The 20,052-nt window shown below is 44.2% G+C and overlaps 1 protein-coding gene across 1 annotated transcript in view; it reads left to right on the top strand.

The window, feature by feature from the left end:
* The window catches only part of LOC126485037 (lachesin-like), an 897,349-nt gene that overhangs the window by 855,120 nt on the left and 22,177 nt on the right, over positions 1 to 20,052 (top strand). Inside the window, exon 9 of the mRNA XM_050108642.1 lies at positions 13,488 to 13,601. Within this exon, the coding sequence (XP_049964599.1) occupies positions 13,488 to 13,601 (114 nt within the window). The remainder of the gene's footprint in view (positions 1 to 13,487; positions 13,602 to 20,052) is intronic.

Below are 20,052 nucleotides of genomic sequence, written 5' to 3'. Positions count from 1 at the left end.
TTCTTGATATAATCAGCACAGAGGAGGTTAAACAACAACAAACTCATCTCAACAGTACTAAAGTTGAAGACTACGGCCAGATCGAGAATACTATGCTAAGGCAGCTCCCATCTGATACCAGATTGTCACTGTTTCTTTTTTTTTCTTTATTGTTATTTTTAAACCCGTACAAACAGGCAGGCTGTCAGCAGCATGTGACGCTGCTCTTCAGCCATAGAATAGACAAAGAAAGAATAGACAGAAAGAATACACAGAAGTTACATAACGGTGGGTAGTAAAACAGTAGACACATAAAGACAAACACGGAGCCGTGCACACTCGACGATAATCCACACTACAAACTGTTGTCACGACGCACAAACACTGAAGATGTCGATGGCACAGGTGAACGATGGAGTGCGACGGTGAACACTGAACACTGAACACGACGGCACACTGATGGCGATGATCTCCGGCGCGCGAATGTCCACGTAGCGTGTGTGAGTCCGGGGACCTGCCAAGAGGGGTAGAAGGGTGACGGGGGGAGAGGGGAGAACAAAGATGCCAATGGCAGAGGAGATGGGAGGAGGAGTAGAGGGACAGGGGAGGGGAAGCCTGGGGTAGGAGTGGGGAGAAATGGAGGAGGGAGGGAAGGGGGAGAGAAGGGAGGGAGGGTGCCCAAAGGAGCAAACACAGGAAGAGGGAGGGAGGGTCAAAGTTGGTAGAAGGGGTAGATGGAGGGGAGGAGGGCATCATCAGGGAGAGGGAGCTGGCGGAAGCCACCTTGGGAGAGGGTAAGGAAGGTGGAGAGATGGAGACCGAGTGGGACATGGGAATACAGGCGCGGCAGAGGGCGGGGGTGGGAGAGGATGGGGGAGACAAGCGGGTGAGGAGGATCGAGTTTTTGGGAGGTGTACAATATCCATATCCGTTCAAGGAAAAGGAGGAGGTGGGGAATGGAATGTGGCCGTACAGGATCCGCGTGGGGGAGGGGAGACAGATGCGATAGGTGAGGCGGAGAGCATGGCGTTCAAGGATGTGAAGGGATTTGTAAAAGGTAGGGGGGGGGGGGCGGAGATCCAGGCAGGATGGGAGTAGCAAAGGATAGGGCGGATGAGGGATTTATAGCTGTGGAGTATGGTGGATGGGTCCAGACCCCACATACGGCCGGAAAGGAGCTTGGGGATACGGAGTCGGGAGATTGTCAGGCATGGAAACATGCAGAAGTAACTACCATTCCCAAACAGTGGAGGGATGCACGTCTCCCACAAAACTGCACGGTGAGTCAAAACGGACTACACAACTTTGGAATGATACAGAAATTGATTGGGATAACCTACATAATCAGTAGATATGTCATTTCTTAGCCAACACCCTCAAGTCTGATTCATGTGGTGCATCAATACCCCATTCCGCCACCAGGAGCGCCAGCGTAGTGCTCAGTGACAATGGCTACTTTCACTGGTGCGGAGCCTGCTCACTTTGTGTTATGGTTTCATGACACGAGCTCTGCAACAATTGTTTGACGTAAATTTCGCACCAAGTACACTAAACATCCCCCAACAAGTACCCTTACAACTCGGCACAAGAACTTTGTTCACACGGACTGTTCGCTGCGAAGTGATAAATCGCCAGGTTGATGATTATATCAAACAGGTTTGGGAGACATCTTCAACTTTTGTAGTCCTGTCTTCCTCAGTTGCGTGTATTGTTACGGTATATTGATAATTTTTACTTATGGACCGTCTGACAGCAACTGAATTTTAGTGCCATACGCGTTTCGCCTTTATTTTCTGCAAGGCATCATCAGTGGCAGGCTGCGTGGATAATTTCTTACATATTACGTTCCTGTTGCATTTTTGGTGTGGTTCTTCTTCTAATGAATGCCAATTTTCGGTTTTTTCCCCACATTTCACAGCACTATGAACTGGACGCTTGTTTCAATGCAATGTTTTGGTTTCTATTGCCAATAGAAATAAGGCAGCGTGTGGCATGAGGGCCTCCTTTACAACCTTTTTGTGCTGGTCTTACCGACTCAAGCGTGCGGCTCCTTGCGTCTTATATGGAAAATAGGCCTTTTCATGTCCGTGCCGGCCATGGTATCTGCACAGCTAGGGCAATAATGGCGACTGCGCCACAGGGATCCATCCTTGGGCCCCTGCTGTACTCACACTTTTCTACGGACGTCTCCAACAGGGAGAAAGTCCATCTAATGCTTTACCCAGATGATACAGCGCTCCGTGCACGCTGCCTGCGAGTTGTGTTGCGGTGGCGCTTACAACTGGCCCGTGGCACTTTAGGAGCATGCACGACCAAGTGGCGTCTTAAAAGCCAGATAGTGATTACATGCGGCGTAGAGTGACTGAAAGCTTCATCAGTGGAATTAAAACTCAAGTTGAAAGGATATCAATGACACGAATCGCTGATACAGTGCAATCGTGGGTGAAAGTGAAGGAGAATTACATTATCTTGTGAATCGAGTGAACAGTCTAACTAGAACAGAGTAGGGACTGAGAGTAAATTGAAGAAATATGAAAGTAACGAGAAGTAACACAAATGAGAGCAGCGAGAATCTTGACAACAGGATTGATGGTCACGAAGTAGGTGAAGTTAAGGAATTCTACTACTAGGCAGTAAAATAACCAATGACGGACGAAGTAAGGAGGAGAAGCACTCTAGCACTGGAAAAAAAGGGCAGTCTTAGCCAAGAGAAGTCTACCAGTATCAAACATAGACCTTAATTTGAGGGAGAAGTTTCTGAGCAATTACGTTTGGAGCACAAAGTTTTATGGTCCTGAAATATGGTGTGAAATTCGGCACAGAAGGCAATATAAGTATCAGAGATGTAGTGTTACAGACTAATGTTGAAAATTAGGTGGATTGATAAGGTAAGGAACGAGGAGGTTCTGTGCAGAATCGGAGAGTAAAGGAAAGGAATATGTGGGAAACACTAACGGGGGAACAAACAGAGTGGTAGGACATCTGTTAACACGTCAAGGAATCACTCCCTTGGTACAAGAGGGAGGTGTACAGAGCAAAAGCTGTAGAGGAAGACAGAGATTGGAATACGTCCAGCAAATAATTAAGTATGTTGGCTGCAAGAAGTGCTCGTCTTTGATAAAGAGGTTGGCACAGGAGAGGAATTCATGGCGGGCCGCATCAAGCCAGTCAGGAAAGTGATGAATAAAAAAAAAAAAAAAGAATGACTGTGTATACTTTACCGGTGCGATTCATGCAAGGTCCCATTGGAAGCAGGAAAGTACCTTGCCGTAGTACTTTCCACGAACGCTACATATAGAAGAGGTCAAAGGGAAAGCGTTAGGTCGCCTGAAAGCGCTGTACTCTCTTTTAAACACAGTATCGACTATTCATTCACACTGTGGCATAACGGAATACCCAGTCCTGATACGTCCAGTGGTGGATTAAGCGGCCGTAGTGTGGGGGAAAGCCACCGACTGTCAAACACAACGGTTATAATGGCTGCAGGGCAGCGTCCTCAGACTATCTGCATCAGGCGAGAGATTGTCCGACGTGCGCATTCCATGAACGGTTTGGTATCCGTACTTACGCGATCAATTCAGACAGACTGCCCGAGTTTTCTACGAATTGTCGAGGCAGTCTGAAAACAGGCTCATAGTGTCTCTGACAAATCAAAGGCACCGTCACAGGATACGAGGTGACGAGACCTCCTCCGTGAGTAAATTCCGCGAACAAGAGATTCAGTACACCAGTATGCAAAAATGTAAATTCTAAAGAAGAGAGGACATATAAAACCGAGACGCCAAAGTAGACAAGTTGAGAAAACGCAGGAATAGCGCAAAACGCTTACCCTGAAAAGCCACATGGCAGTAAGGTAGGGCTGCCAGAAAGGAAATGAGGTGGGGTGACATCTGGTAGTCACCTCCTCTTGCAACACTTGACAATCCTTCATCTATTTACATCTTGCCGTCGTCAGAAAGTTTATTCACGTTATTGGCCATCGAAATTTTAACGCCATGAAAGTGACATGTAACAGACGTCACATTGGCATGATCTATTCTACATGTCTGGATATGCCAATTATAAGCACGTCCACCAAACTCGCAAAGTAGGTACGTGTAAAGACATCCACATTCTGCATATAAGGAAAGATTACACAGTGGCTTTCTCAATCTGAACTCCCATTTCTGATGCGAATATGAAATCGATCGGCTCACTAGGGCAGTACTCAACAGTAAGCTGATTCTTAACGACCCCACTAAGCTGGAACTGACCTAGAATCAGGCTGCAATCCCTTGGTTCGAGTTTGCAATGTGAAACTAAAAAGAATAAAAAAAGTGACAGTAAAATATGATCTAAGAAAACCGAAGTAACCGTTGGTAAAAAGTGAGGTGAAACTCAAACTTAATGAAAATCTCAGAGAACCATGTAATTTTGTGAGGGTAAATAATTAACAATTTAAGTGGAAGAGTCGAAAACATCAAAAGAGAAATCTTATATCTGAAACAAGAAAAATGACGAAATATTACAACTAATACATCAAAGAAGTAGGTGCAAATCAAATTCAGGTGAACGTAAAAGACTGAACAAATTACCACAGATGGAAAAGGAGAAAAAGTGAAACCAAAATGCTCAGAGAGAGAGTTAACAAAGTAAATATGACAACCCCAAAGTTTACAAGAAAGTAAAGAAATGACTGGAAGCTTCCGTGCAAGACCGTCATCTACATTAGTATGCAATGATGGTAAGATGACCATCGACAAAAATCGAAGAATACATGCTTGGAAGAAATATGTGAAGGAACTTTTTCTTGGCGATAGGCCAGCTCCACCTGGAGTCTCTGTGGCTATAGGACGACATACACTCCTGGAAATTTAAATAAGAACACCGTGAATTCATTGTCCCAGGAAGGGGAAACTTTATTGACACATTCCTGGGGTCAGATACATCACATGATCACACTGACAGAACCACAGGCACATAGACACAAGCAACAGAGCATGCACAATGTCGGCACTAGTACAGTGTATATCCACCTTTCGCAGCAATGCAGGCTGCTATTCTCCCATGGAGACGATCGTAGAGATGCTGGATGTAGTCCTGTGGAACGGCTTGCCATGCCATTTCCACCTGGCGCCTCAGTTGGACCAGCGTTCGTGCTGGACGTGCAGACCGCGTGAGACGACGCTTCATCCAGTCCCAAACATGCTCAATGGGGGACAGATCCGGAGATCTTGCTGGCCAGGGTAGTTGACTTACACCTTCTAGAGCACGTTGGGTGGCACGGGATACATGCGGACGTGCATTGTCCTGTTGGAACAGCCTGTTCCCTTGCCGGTCTAGGAATGGTAGAACGATGGGTTCGATGACGGTTTGGATGTACCGTGCACTATTCAGTGTCCCCTCGACGATCACCAGTGGTGTACGGCCAGTGTAGGAGATCGCTCCCCACACCATGAGGCCAGGTGTTGGCCCTGTGTGCCTCGGTCGTATGCAGTCCTGATTGTGGCGCTCACCTGCACGGCGCCAAACACGCGTACGACCATCATTGGCACCAAGGCAGAAGCGACTCTCATCGCTGAAGACGACACGTCTCCATTCTTCCCTCCATTCACGCCTGTCGCGACACCACTGGAGGCGGGCTGCACGATGTTGGGGCGTGAGCGGAAGACGGCCTAACGGTGTGCGGGACCGTAGCCCAGCTTCATGGAGACGGTTGCGAATGGTCCTCGCCGATACCCCAGGAGCAACAGTGTCCCTAATTTGCTGGGAAGTGGCGTTGCGGTCCCCTACGGCACTGCGTAGGATCCTACGGTCTTGGCGTGCATCCGTGCGTCGCTGCGGCCCGGTCCCAGGTCGACGGGCACGTGCACCTTCCGCCGACCACTGGCGACGACATCGATGTACTGTGGAGACCTCACGCTCCACGTGTTGAGCAATTCGGCGGTACGTCCACCCGGCCTCCCGCATGCCCACTATACGCCCTCGCTCAAAGTCCGTCAACTGCACATACGGTTCACGTCCACGCTGTCGCGGCATGCTACCAGTGTTAAAGACTGCGATGGAGCTCCGTATGCCACGGCAAACTGGCTGACACTGACGGCGGCGGTGCACAAATGCTGCGCAGCTAGCGCCATTCGACGGCCACCACCGCGGTTCCTGGTGTGTCCGCTGTGCCGGGTGTGTGATCATTGCTTGTACAGCCCTCTCGCAGTGTCCGGAGCAAGTATGGTGGGTCTGACACACCGGTGTCAATGTGTTCTTTTTTCCATTTCCAGGAGTGTATTATAGTAGAAGTAATTAGATCAGCAGTACAGCCGACAAAAAATGGGATGAAATCTGAATTCCTTAAGTTGTTTGATGATGAAAAATTCGATAAATAGACAAAACTATTCAATTAACTATATTATTCGTGTACTATTCTCCTATAGCTGATTCAGAATCTGTAATCTTGCCAGAAGGATGAGCTAAAAATGTAGTGATTTTATAACAGTATGTTTGATGAGTCATAAGGTGTAAAACATCATAAAAGTTATTCACAAATGTTTCTGAAGAACGAATGACACCTACACAGTTCGGCTTCAGAAATGCAGTCCGTACGCAAGAAGCTTTAGTCTGCTTCCAAGTCTTACGCCAGAGGTGTAGAAACATAAGCCCTATCGTCCATGCCTGCTGTTTTCATAATCAAAAAGCATTAAAATATGGCCGGCGTGCTAAAAACAGTGGGACAGATGACAGAGACCTCCGGATCATAATTTATCTCTAGTTGAATCAATATGCTGCTAAAACAGTAAAAGTTGGGAAATAGATTGAAAATATGCCGCGGAATGAGGCAGGGCTCTGTTTTGTCACCAGTGACATTTAATCCTTATTCGAAATACACATCAAAGAAACTCTTGAAAATGCCGGAAAAGGAATCGTCTTGAATAGAGACAAGCTGAATAGCATCTACTACGCTGATGACACACTAGCATTATTTTGGCTTTTCAGAGTTACTCTGAATGACATCACTACTTCTGCGATGGTACTTTAAAATAGACGACTGATAGTTTCCGACCCCCATCACTCTCCAGTTCCGAGATTACGGTTCGTCTCCGGTGACTTCTCCGTACACGGTGCCTTAAATCCTAATAATTCTTCCTTCCTAGAACAGTCTGAGAAGTTTTGCCCGATACTGCCCACGTCCTCCAAGAACTGTCCGTTGAAAATTTAAAGTTCATCTTTCCTAATACTCTGGAAGCCCTTCTCTTTCTCCTCTCTGTCTGTCGGGATTGAGGCTTCAGCAGCCTCTCTGGCCCTTTTTTACGTTCACATTCTTTTCTCTCTACAACTTTTCAACATTTAATAGTGTATTCGAAGCCTCCAGTGAGCGGGGGCCATCTTTAGCAGATCCAGAAATATGTGGTTTTCATGAGGATCGTACCGTAATACGAAGAGACAGATGGCACTATTTCGAACCACATGTTGTGCTTTCCGAGGTATGACCTGCGTAGAAACGACCTTTCTAGAGATATTTCACAATCTAGAATCTTGAGCAAAACGCTCCAGCGGGCTAACATCTTCATGCTGGTCGTTTATTTCCCCATCCTATTCCGTCGTACTGGATAATGAAGACTGGTCACTAAATAAATACCCGCAAGTCTCTACTTTGCCCTTTATAAAGGCTTTTCTACGGAAGGATAACAATTTAAAGTTACAAACCGGCCGGTGTGGCCGAGCGGTTCCAGGCGCTTCAGTCTGGAACCGCGCTGCTGCTACGGTCGCAGGTTCCGATCCTGTCTCGGGCATGGATGTGTGTTATATCTTTAGGTTAGTTAGGTTTAAGTAGTTCTAAGTTCTAGGGAACTCATGACCTCAGATGTTAAGTCCCATAGTGCCGGCCGAAGTGGCCGTGCGGTTAAAGGCGCTGCAGTCTGGAACTGCAAGACCGCTACGGTCGCAGGTTCGAATCCTGCCTCGGGCATGGATGTTTGTGATGTCCTTAGGTTAGTTAGATTTAACTAGTTCTGAGTTCTAGGGGACTAATGACCTCAGCAGTTGAGTCCCATAGTGCTCAGAGCCATTTGAACCATTTTTGAACCCATAGTGCTCAGAGCCATTTGAACCATTTTTTACTAAACTACTTGTGGAATAAACATATTAAGAGTTTGATCAAAAGAATTGCTATTAATACAGAGTAAGAATATTCGTGGATTTGGAACGCCAGTACTGCGGGTGGTGGAGGGTACTTCGAACAAATATTAGCAGTTTATTTACAATTCCTTTCGAGTATCTGAGTGGCGGAAAAGTAACAGTGTATTTGACATTTCACGCAGAATAATTGCTCTAATGTTACTTTCATCGTCTCCACAGCTGATAAGCAAAGGTGTTAACAGAACTGTGGCTCAGTCTTCCATGCACACAAGTTCAGTAAGTTGCCTAAAACGCCATTCTTCCGAAGATCGCAGTTAAATGTACCCTATAACCCGAATTACGCTTTCACATGTGCTACAGCGTGCCGTAACGAGTCTACCAAGGTGTAACTGAATTCGTTCGGTTTCTGCTATTCCGTCTACTTATTAAGAACTAACGTTGGAGCTGCTCTTCATCGTTAGTGGACTAAGAATCTCGTTTGGGACCATCTTTGCAGATGTACTGCACACTCCTCCATAACCCTACCAACAAGTCGAAGCCTTCCAGTCATCTCCCCAACTACAAATTTTTGCATTCCTCACATTTCGTACCACTTCTTCACAACGCCTATAGATTTGTCTATGATATGACGTGCTCCAGATATTCGCCACTGACCTCATAACCTGATGCTTGCTTTATATAGATTTAAAGAGAGTTGACATTCATCACACTAAGATCAAAATCTTTCCCTAGGCCGGCCACTGTGGCCGAGAGGTTCTGGGAGCTTCAGCATGGAACCGCGCGATCGCTACGGTCGCAGGTTCGAATCCTGCCTCGGGAATGGACGTGTGTGATGTCCTTAGGTTAGTTAGGTTTAAGTAGTTCTAAGTCTAGGGGACCGATGACCTCAGATGTTAAGTCCCATAGTGCTCAGAGCCATTTGAACCCTTTCTTCCCCTAGTTTCTCAGCATTCTCTTGCAATTGCCCAACAACATTAACTTCCTGTATAAAACAGCATCTTTGGCGAGCTATTTGATTTTATTCTGCGGTCTAAGGCCCTGCAGTGATGGACTGTGTGGTCGATCCCGGCAGAGGTTCGGGTCCTCCTTGGGGCGTGGGTGTGTGTGTTCGTCCTTACGGTAATTTAGGTTAAGTAGTGCGTAAGCTTAGGGACTGGTGACCTTAGCAGTTAAGTCCCATAAGATTTCACACACATTTGAACATTTGATTTGATTTTACTCTGATCCCCACCGCCCTTCTCTGTAGATACATACCGTACTTCATCGATAAACATACATAGTTTACCTTTCCCTGAATACATAACTTCATATTTCGCGATATTAACATGTTGTTAACAGCATTTACACCACGCTCACTCCTCGTCACAAGATGTGGATTAATATTACTAAAACTTCACCAAAACTTCATGGCCATCAGTGTCACCTCCAGAAGGATTCAGGTTACAACCAGGACTACTCGACAAGACATTAATGCAGAATGAGATGCACCTATCGTACTTCTACAACTACATCTGTATCTTACGGTGTGTGACAGAGGGTACTTCTTTAACACTGTCACTTGCCCCCTTTCCTGTTAGAGTCATCAATGGTTCGTAGGAAGATTGAGTGTTGGTAGGCCTCCGTGCGGGCTGGAATCTCTCTAATTTTACGTCCGTGTCCATCTTCCGAAATATACGTAGGAGAAAACAATAGCCGGCCATTGTGGCCGAGCGGTTCTAGGCGCTTCAGTCCGGAACCGCGCTGCTGTTACGCTCGCAGGTGAGAATCCTGCCTTGGGCATGGATGAGTATGATGTCCTTAGGTTAGTTAGGTTTAAGTAGTACTAAGTCTAGGGGACTGATGACCTCAGATGTTTAGTCCCGTAGTGCTTAGAGCCAGTTGAACCACTTGAGAAAACAATACATTTGCTGGCTCTTTCAGGAACATATGCATTGGAATTCTAAAACGAAACCAGACCCTGATGAAGAATTCTTCTTTTACAGCGTCTGCCACTGGCCTTGACTGAACATCTACATGATGCGAAACTTCCTGGCAGATTAAAACTGTGTGCCAGACCGAGACTCGAACTCGGGACCTTTGCCTTTCGCGGGCAAGTGCTTTACCAAGGTAAGGTAGAGCACTTGCCCACGAAAGGCAAAAGAGCCGAGTTCGGGTCTCAGTCCGGCACACAGTTTTAATCTGCCAGGAAGTTTCATATCAGCGCACACTCCGCTGCAGAGTGAAAATCTCATTCTGCATCTACATGATGCATTCGCCCTTACTATAAGTGGCAGTGAAATGAAAACCAATCTCCCATAACAACTGGACCATGGAATGGTTCCAACCAAAAGAAGTTAGTATGCGGGTTAAGACATTTATTACACAGGGAGACGCAATGACCAATTTCTGTTTGGTAGACGCGGTCTCCTGCTGACAGATTCACAACGGTACTCACTCCTGCACTTTCTCGTGCGAATGAAACCGACCTCCAGGTGTGTCTTCCTTCATGCCACCAATCATGTGCAAACCACATGGTGGAAGATCCTGGCCAATGATGGATGTTGCAGTGTTTCCCAAACAAATTGCTGAAGTGTAGCCTTCGTCCAATTGTAAGTGTGGAGGCGGGCACAATCGTGCAACAGGATGATCCCATCTGACAGCATTCCGACAGCCCACATCTACCCTGCCAAAGAAATCTAAAGCTGTTCCCACAAATTCCGGTAAGGTCATCATGACCTCCTTCTTCTACTGCAAGGACCCCTCTGCTCGTCGAGTTCCTCAAGCGTGGAACCAAAATCAATGTGCAGCGCTATGAAGACGTTGCAGGAAATGCTGCGCGCCATTGAGTCCAAACGCCCAGAAATGTTGTCGGCCGGAATTATTCTATTGCACGATGTCGCACGCCCCCACATTGTCAATCAAATATTTTCTGAGATTTGGTTGGAAAACACCGCAGCATCCCCCGTACAACACAAATCCTTTATTGTATGGCTTTTAGATCGTTGTCGACCTGAAGAAAGACATGCGTGGGCTTTGGTTCCAGTCGGCTTAGGAAGTGCCGGAGTGGGTGAGGTTGTGGATTCGTCTGCGGCCGACCCCGTTCTACGAAAAAGTAATTGAGTGTCTTGTCTCCCAATGGGATGTATGTATTAACGCTTGTGGTCATTGTTTTTGAATGGAACGATTCCATGGTCCCATTGTGGCGGTTGTTCGATTTTTGTTTGAGTGCCCCTTATATTTGAGCGGCTAACGACATGCCTTGTTAAGCTTTAGATCATCTCAATAAGCTCTGTCACTAGTAAGTGGTATCCGTTTTCAAATACACTACTACCCATTAAAATTGCTACACCAAGAAGAAATGTAGATGACAAACGGGTATTCATTGGACAAATATCTTATTCTAGAACTGACATGTGATTACATTTTCACGCAATTTGGTTGCATAGATCCTATAAAATCAGTACCCAGAACAATCACCTCTAGCCGTAATAACGGCCTTGACACTCCTAGGCATTGAGTCAAACAGAGCTTGGATGGCGTGTACAGGTACAGCTGCCCATGCGGCTTCAACCGATACCACAGTTCATCAAGAGTACTGATGGCGTATTGTGACGAGCCAGTTGCTCGCCCACCATTGACCAGACGTTTTCAGTTGGTGAGAGATCTGGAGAATGTGCTGGCCAGGGCAGCGGTCGAACATTTTCTGTATCCAGAAAGGCCCCTACAGGACCTGCAACATGCGGTCGTGCATTATCTTGTTGAAATGTAGGGTTTCGCAGGGATCGAATGAAGGGTAGAGCCACGGGTCGTAACACATCTGAAATGTAACGCCCGCTGTTCAAAGTGCCGACAATGCGAACAAGAGGTGACCGAGACGTGTAACCAATGGCATCCCATACCATCACGCCGGGTGATACGCCAGTATGGCGATGACGAATACACGCTTCCAATGTGCGTTCACCGCGATGTCGCCAGACACGGATGCGACCATCATGATGCTACAAACAGAACCTGGATTCATCCGAAAAAATGACGTTTTGCCTTTCGTGCACCCAGATTCGTCGTTGGGTACACCATCGCAGGCGCTCATGTCAGTGATGCAGCGTCAAGTGTAACCGCATCCATGGTCTCCGAGCTGATAGTCCATGCTGATGCAAACTTCGGCGAACTGTTCGTGCAGATGATTTTTGTGTTGCAAACGTCCCCATCTGTTGCCTCAGGGATCGAGACGTGGCTGCACGATCCGTTACAGCCATGCGGATAAGATACCCGTCATCTCGACTGCTAGTGATGTCGGCCGTTGGGATCCAGCACGGCGTTTCGTATTACCCTACTGAACCCATGGATTCCATATTCTGCTAACAGTCATTGGATCTCGACCAACGCGAGCAGCAATGTCGCCATAGGATAAACCGCAATCGCGGTAGGCTACAATCCGATCTTTATCAAAGTCGGAAACGTGATGGTACGCATTTCACCTCCTTACACTAGGCATCACAACAACGTTTCACCAGGCAACGCCGGTCAACTGCTGTTTATGTATGAGAATTCGGTTGGAAACTTTCCTCATGTCAGCACGTTGTAGGTGTCGCCACCGGCGCCAACCTTGTGTGAAGGCTCTGGAAAGTTAATCATTTGCATATCGCAATATCTTCTTCCTGTGGGTTAAATATCGCGTCTGTAGCACGTCATCTTTGTGGTGTAGCAATTTCAATGGCCAGTAGTGTAACATAAATTCCAGAGTAAACAGGTAAGATATTTCACACACGTATATAGACTGAAAAAAGTTGTAAAAAAAATCAATTGTACAAGTAATATTTTAGAGTAGTCTCTGTCAGCTCTTGGCTGTCGGTGTATCGAAAAAAGGAAACTGACGAACATTTATATTAAGTTACAACCTCTAGCGAACATGAATCACAATGAAATAATTTACAGAGTTTGTAGTTCAAGAAAACAATCCAGAACATGTTACTTAATTCGAAATAAAGTAACAGGAGTGTTGCCAATATCCTACCCATGATTTATGCCACAGAATCACAGAAGGTATGTAAACTAGCTTACTTCATTATTCTAATAGCAATGTATTCACTGTTTTATACTGCTAGATGTCGGGATAATGTATCTAAGGTACTTAATTTCACTGCCGTCAGCTTGTATTTTATACGATTATAGTCTATTCTTTAGAGATATACATAAATATTTTTAGAATTTAAAATTTTGAAACTAATACCTGTAACTCTATGAAACTGTAATGAAACTACGACTTCCTAAGTGCCTTAACACTTCCTTATTAGCAGCAATTAGTCATCCAATTTTAAATATAGAAATAGTACCACAAAAACTTGCAATCTGTGCATAAATAGTCTTTATGGATCACTAATATCAAATGTATTTCCTGTATCTTCGCATTTTTATAGGCTCCAAGTACCAGTCGAATCTCAACGAGATCGATAAGTCGGAACAGAAGTCACCTCCTGAGGCGTCTGGCAAAGGGATGCACCGCGACTGGTTGAAGCCGGAGCTCACTGCAGGTGCGTAACTCCGTTGATTTCCGATTCATTTAAAGTACTAACCGACTGCTAACTGAACAAAAATATCATTGGATATTTGTAACGTTAACAGGAGAAATAAAACTGGCGTTCTACGGATCGGAGCGTGGAATGTCAGATCCCTTAATCGAGCAGGTAGGTTAGAAAATTTAAAAAGGGAAATGGACAGGTTAAAGTTAGATATAGTGGGAATTAGTGAAGTTCGGTGGCAGGAGGAACAAGACTTTTGGTCAGGCCAATACAGGGTTATAAATACAACGTCAAATATGGGTAATGCAGGAGTAGGTTTAATAATGAATAAAAAAAATACGAATGCGGGTAAGCTACTAAAAACAGCATAGTGAACGCATTTTTGTGGCCAAGATAGACACGAAGCCCACGCCTACTACAGTAGTACAAGTTTATATGCCAACTAGCTCTGCAGATGACGAATAAATTGAAGAAATGTATGACGAAATAAAAGAAATTATTCAGATAGTGAAGGGAGACAAAAATTTAATAGTCATGGGTGACTGGAATTTGGTAGTAGGAAAAGGGAGAGAAGGAAACGTAGTAGGTGAATATGGATTGGGGCTAAGAAATGAAAGAGGAAGCCGCCTGGTAGAATTTGGCACAGACCACAACCTAATCATAGCTAACACTTGGTTCAAGAATCATAAAATAAGGTTGTACACATGGAAGAAGCCTGGAGATGCTGACAGATTTCAGATAGGTTATATAATGGTAAGACAGAGATTTAGGAACCAGGTTTTAAATTGTAAGACATTTCCATGGGCAGATGTGGACTCTGACCACAATCTATTGGTTATGAACTGTAGATTAAAACTGAAGATACTTCAAAAAGGTGAGAATTTAAGGAGATGGGACCTGGATAAACTGACTAAAGCAGAGGTTGTACAAAGTTTCAGAGAGAGCGTAAGGAAAGAAATGGCAGGAATGGGGGAATGAAATACAGTAGAAGAAGAATACGTAGTTTTGAGGGATGAGGTAGTGAAGGCAGCAGAGGATCAATTCGGTAAAAAGATGAGGGCTAGTAAAAATCCTTGGGTAACAGAAGATATATTAAATTTAATTGATGAAAGGAGAAATTATAAAAATGCAGTAAATGAAGCAGGCAAAAGGGAATACAAACGTCTCAAAAATGAGATCGACAGGAAGTGCAAAATGGCTAAGCATGGGTGGCTAGAGGATAAATGTAAGGATGTAGAAGCTTATCTCACTAGGGGTAAGATAGATACTGCCTACAGGAAAATTAAAGAGACCATTGGAGAAAAGAGAACCACTTGTATGAATATTAAGATCTCAGATGGAAACCCAACTCTAAGCAAAGAAGGGAAAGCAGAAAGGTGGAAGGAGTATACAGAGGGTCTATACAAGGGCGATGTACTTGAGGACAATGTTTTAGAAATGGAAGAGGATGTAGATGAAGATGAAATGGGAAATATGTTACTGAGTGAAGAGTTTGACAGAGAACTGAAATACCTAAGTCGAAACAAGGCCCCAGGAGTAGACAACATTCCATTGGAACTACTGACGGCCTTGGGAGATCCAGTCCTGACAAAACGCTACCATCTGGTGAGCAAGATGTATGAGACAGGCGAAATACGCTCAGACTTCAAGAAGAATATAATAATTCCAATCCCAAAGAAAGCAGGTGTTGACAGATGCGAAAATTACCGAACTATCAGTTTCATAAGTCACGGCTGCAAAATACTAACACAAATTGTTTACAGACGAATGGAAAAACCAGTAGAGGCCGACTTTGGGGAAGATCAGTTTGGATTCCGTAGAAATATTGGAACACGTAAGGCAATACTGACCCTACGACTTGTCTTAGAAGCTAGATTAAGGAAAGGCAAACCTACGTTTCTAGCATTTGTGGACTTAGAGAAAGCTTTTGACAATGTTGATCGGAATACTCTATTCCAAATTCTGAAGGTTGCAGGGGTAAAATATAGGGAGCGAAAGGCTATTTACAATTTGTATAGAAAACAGAAGTTAGTTATAAGAGCCGAGGGGCATGAAAGGGAAGCAGTCGTTGGGAAGGGAGTGAGACAGGGTTGTAGCCTCTTCCCGATGTTATTCTATCTGTATATTGAGCAAGCAGTGAAGGAAACAAAAGAAAAATTCGGAGTAGGTATTAAAATCCAAGGAGAAGTAATAAAAACTTTGAGGTTCGCCGATGCCATTTTAATTCTGTCAGAGACAGCAAAGGACTTGGAAGAGCAGCTGAACGGAATGGATAGTGTCTTGAAAGGAGGATATAAGATGAACATCAACAAAAGCAAAACTAAGATAATGGAATGTATTGGAATTAAGTCGGGTGATGCTGAGGGTATTAGATTAGGAAATGAGACACTTAAAGTAGTAAAGGAGTTTTGCTATTTTGGGAGCAAAATAACTGATGATGGTCGAAGTAGAGAGGATATAAAATGTAGACTGGCAATGAGAAGGAATGCGTTTCTGAAGAAGAGAAATTTGTTAACATCGAGGGTAGATTTAAGCGTCAGGAAGTCGTTTCTGAAAGTATTTGTATGGCGTGTAGCCATGTATGGAAGTGAAACATTGTCGATAAATAGTTTAGACAAGAAGAGAATAGAAGCTTTCGAAATGTGGTGTTACAAAAGAATGCTGAAGATTAGATGGGTAGATCACATAAATAATGAGGAGGTGTTGAATAGGATTGGGGAGAAGAGAACTTTGTGGCACAACTTGACGAGAAGAAGGGATCGGTTGGTAGGACATGTTCTGAGGCATCAAGGGATCACCAATTTTGTATAGGAGAGCAGCGTGGAGGGTAAAAATCGTAGAGGGATACCAAGAGATGAATACATCAAGCACATTCAGAAAGATGTAGGTTGCAGTAGGTAGAGATGAAGAAGCTTGCACAGGATAGAGTAGCATGGAGAGCTGCATCAAACCAGTCTCAGGACTGAAGACAGCAACAACAACATTTGTGACAAGAAGAAAATGTGCGCTGGAGTGGGACTCGAAAACTACATTATCTCCTGTTAAGATTCACGATCGATGCTCAGTCCAGCGCACGTAATTATTTATTCTAGATTACTCATTTCAATGGGAACTCCGCTCAAAAGAAAGAATGAATTGTGTATTTGCGAAAGAAGAAGAAGAAACAGAACCACGGACTCTCGTACTCTCATACAGAGTTGCAGACTAATTCTTTGCGGCTTCCTGTGTCAGAAATAACGAGCTCTTAAGCTGAAATTAGTATTTGGTACCGTCATCATAAGCTTTATTTATGTTATGAAATATATGCAATAAATACAACTTTTTTCTCTATGATTCCTCTGTTTTCATAGAAATTAAAAACAACGATAATGGATATCATCAGTTGGGGCTTATTTTTAAACTCGAATAGAAGCATGTTACTAAACTGTGATGCATATCACGATCACTGTATCGGGAAATTCAAGAATGTAGTATCGCTGACATATTCTTAACTGCATCAGTACGGTTTCAAATCATTTGACTTGAAGGTAATCCTCTTTTCCTAGTATACTTGATACATTCATATGAGTCTTCATATTTATAGTTTTATATTTCATTGTTTCATGTAAATGGAATTCTTAAGATTTAAGATCCCCTGTGCAGTCGCTTATCGGAAAAATAGTGAACGAGATAGCGGCTACGCAAATAATTCCTCTTTCATCGGTAGCATTTCACAGCTCTTTGTAATATTCTTCGAAGTAGGTCACCCCATATTATCCCTGTGGCACTATTATTAGCTTTAATACAGTTCCACCCACTTTGTAGAACAACTCACTCCCTACAGTTCTCTGTGCCAACTGCATCTCAGTGTCTACGGGTATTAATGAGCTGAATTTTCCAAAAAAATGACAGTAGTGTCGAAGGGAAATTGTTGTTTAAAAACATCCTTCCTTCTGCAATTTCAATCATTCCTTGTCTCCTCACTGTCCGCAACCAACTACCGCCCACAGTCAGACGTTAAAAGCTTCTCTCATTCGTCCCAGACTTATCTCCGTTTGAGCGCTGACGAATAACGCAAATCAGATTCATTATCTGACAGCCTATTAATTCTTTACGGCGGCACAATTAAAATCCTGGGCGATATACTTAATATGAATAAAACCACTTCAAGAAATAAGTGCTCGACAATATTAGAGACAATTTTCAGCTGATAACGATCGACAATAATCTTAGTAGACACTTCTTGAGCATGAAATATTTTGCAATAAGTGAAATGCTGGTTCCACATGCTGAGGTGCTGCACCGTTCCGAAAGGGAAGTGTAACACGCACGTTCTGTTTCTTTTTTGTTTGATCAGGAAACTCCATATTTATATTCCATCTGGTTATGAACATTTACTTCTTAGTCACATAATTCCGATCTACGCTCAAGTTACGAGTAAGAGATTGAAACTTCTCTTTAAAATTAGCCACAGCGCCTCGTATAACAAAGTAAAATTGGAGAATAAGGTAAGAAAATAGTCTCTTCTTTCCAATGTTTATTGTCTGTAAAACGCACTGCGTTTCGCTGTAAATCAGATTCCGACATTTCATCGGCATCTTGTATCCTCTTATTTATTAGATTCAGTGAGTTAATTTTTAGTAATCAGTAAATTCTGTAGAGAGTAGATAATCAGTTTATTTTATTCAGAGACATGAAAGACACATTCGTAGTTTATTATGGAAGTTCGTGTGTTCAAACACCTTTCTCTTCCCAATCGTGTTCTTAACAATGCAGTTAACGTTCTCGTCGGCGACATAGGCACTTATTGTACATGGTAGTGTGGCTTAAGGTACGATGTGTTGTGCATATGCGTGTGTGTTTGCCTCTTATACGGAGGCACGCTGCGTGGAATAGGAAACGAATGGAGACGCCAACGTCATATGCCGCTCCCCTCGCCAAATTGATGCGAATCAGAATCCAAATAATTTCGCGTCCAGTATTGTGATGGAAAACAGGGAAGGTTTTCATTTCTAGTCCCTTCAAAAGGCGCAGCTAGTCGGGAGGTTCCAGCAAGGGGCGAGAACTCGCCGGCGCAATGGGGGAAGAGAGAGTCCGTCCCTATACTTCTCTGCCATCTCATTCTTCTTATTCCTTTTTCTGTTTTCTCCCCCCCCCCCCCCCCCCTTTATCGCCCTCTCGTCCGTCCGCAGCTCCGAGGTGCAGTATCTCCACTCCTCATGCCAGAAAAATAAGATATAGAGTTACCTACTAGCTGTCCTGATGACATGGCCGTAAGGGACCGAAACAGAATACACCGGGAGATACTGGCTGGTGAGAAGCAGTGATGCCAACGCAACCGGGAGAAAAGGGATTCGGCGGAAGTGCACAAAAAAAAAGAATACATTTCCCTTCGCGCCACCGTCTCGTGTTGCCCGGTACCGTTTTCTCCGTTGCCAGTTTCCTTCCTTCCGCTGATTTATATGACCCCGATCTCCGGCCGAGATGAAGTTCCCCAATATCTGAATCCCAGCTGGAATTCAATGTTTTCGGAATGTCGTAAGACAGAGTCAGCAGTGATCGATCTTTTGGCTCCAGTGCCGCTACTCCCTTGCCCGATGGAGCTCCGAGGCGGAAGGGCGATTAGTTTATGAGGATCGTGTTGTTCGGATGGCCGTCACGGAGGGAGAGAGTGAGAGAGAGAGAGACAGACAGAGAGAGAGACACTATAGAGCCCCGACTTCCGTGGGTGTAAGTTGGTGGGGAAACAACCCAAAGCGGAGGTAGTAACTTCGACGCTCGCCTCGTGCGTGGATGTGAGTCTTACAAGTTCCATTTGTGTATCTTGCATCTACGTATTAAATTCGTAATCTATATTTGCTTCGAATGTCACATGTGGTACAGTGTACTTGCAGAGTCGAACGGTCAATAGATTTAAGTGGCAAAAACATTTTTTCCCAGAGGAATGAAAATATTGTATAGTGCCAAAAATATTTTTTCCCAGGTGAATGAAAATATTGTATGGCAATAAGAATTCCAGCAAGACTTTTATTTACTCTTTTGTTACCTGCTAACAACAATGAATCCTTTCAAGTAGACCTACAACAACAAGTGTAAGAAAACCAGATGCAAAGTATTTTTAGAATTTTTGAAACTTAAAATGATCTGCATCCATTCTGAGTTACGCATTATGACCTAACTCAAATCTTTAAATAAATTGTTAACGACTTGAAATACTGTCACAAAACTCCTTGTTTTCTTCCCACATTGTCGAAGAACAGTACGAATGTCATTTTTTTGTCTCACTAAAATGTACTGCATCGGACAAGCATGGAAGTTTTGCCACTCTCATATGATGGACTGTGATTGCTCTCATCAGAATAAACCGCTTCTCCCACCGAAAGAAGTTGAGCGTGGCTTATCCTGTAGCAAACAACTCCTGGATCTTGTTTTCAGATTCACAGTCGTGATGTGTGCCACTCAAGCTTCGACGTATACACAGCGT

This window comes from Schistocerca serialis, chromosome 6 (assembly GCF_023864345.2).
Source record: "Schistocerca serialis cubense isolate TAMUIC-IGC-003099 chromosome 6, iqSchSeri2.2, whole genome shotgun sequence".
Lineage (NCBI taxonomy): Eukaryota > Metazoa > Arthropoda > Insecta > Orthoptera > Acrididae > Schistocerca > Schistocerca serialis.
The sequence above is the reverse complement of the archived record's forward strand: the minus strand, read 5'-3'. Positions and strand labels throughout refer to the sequence as shown.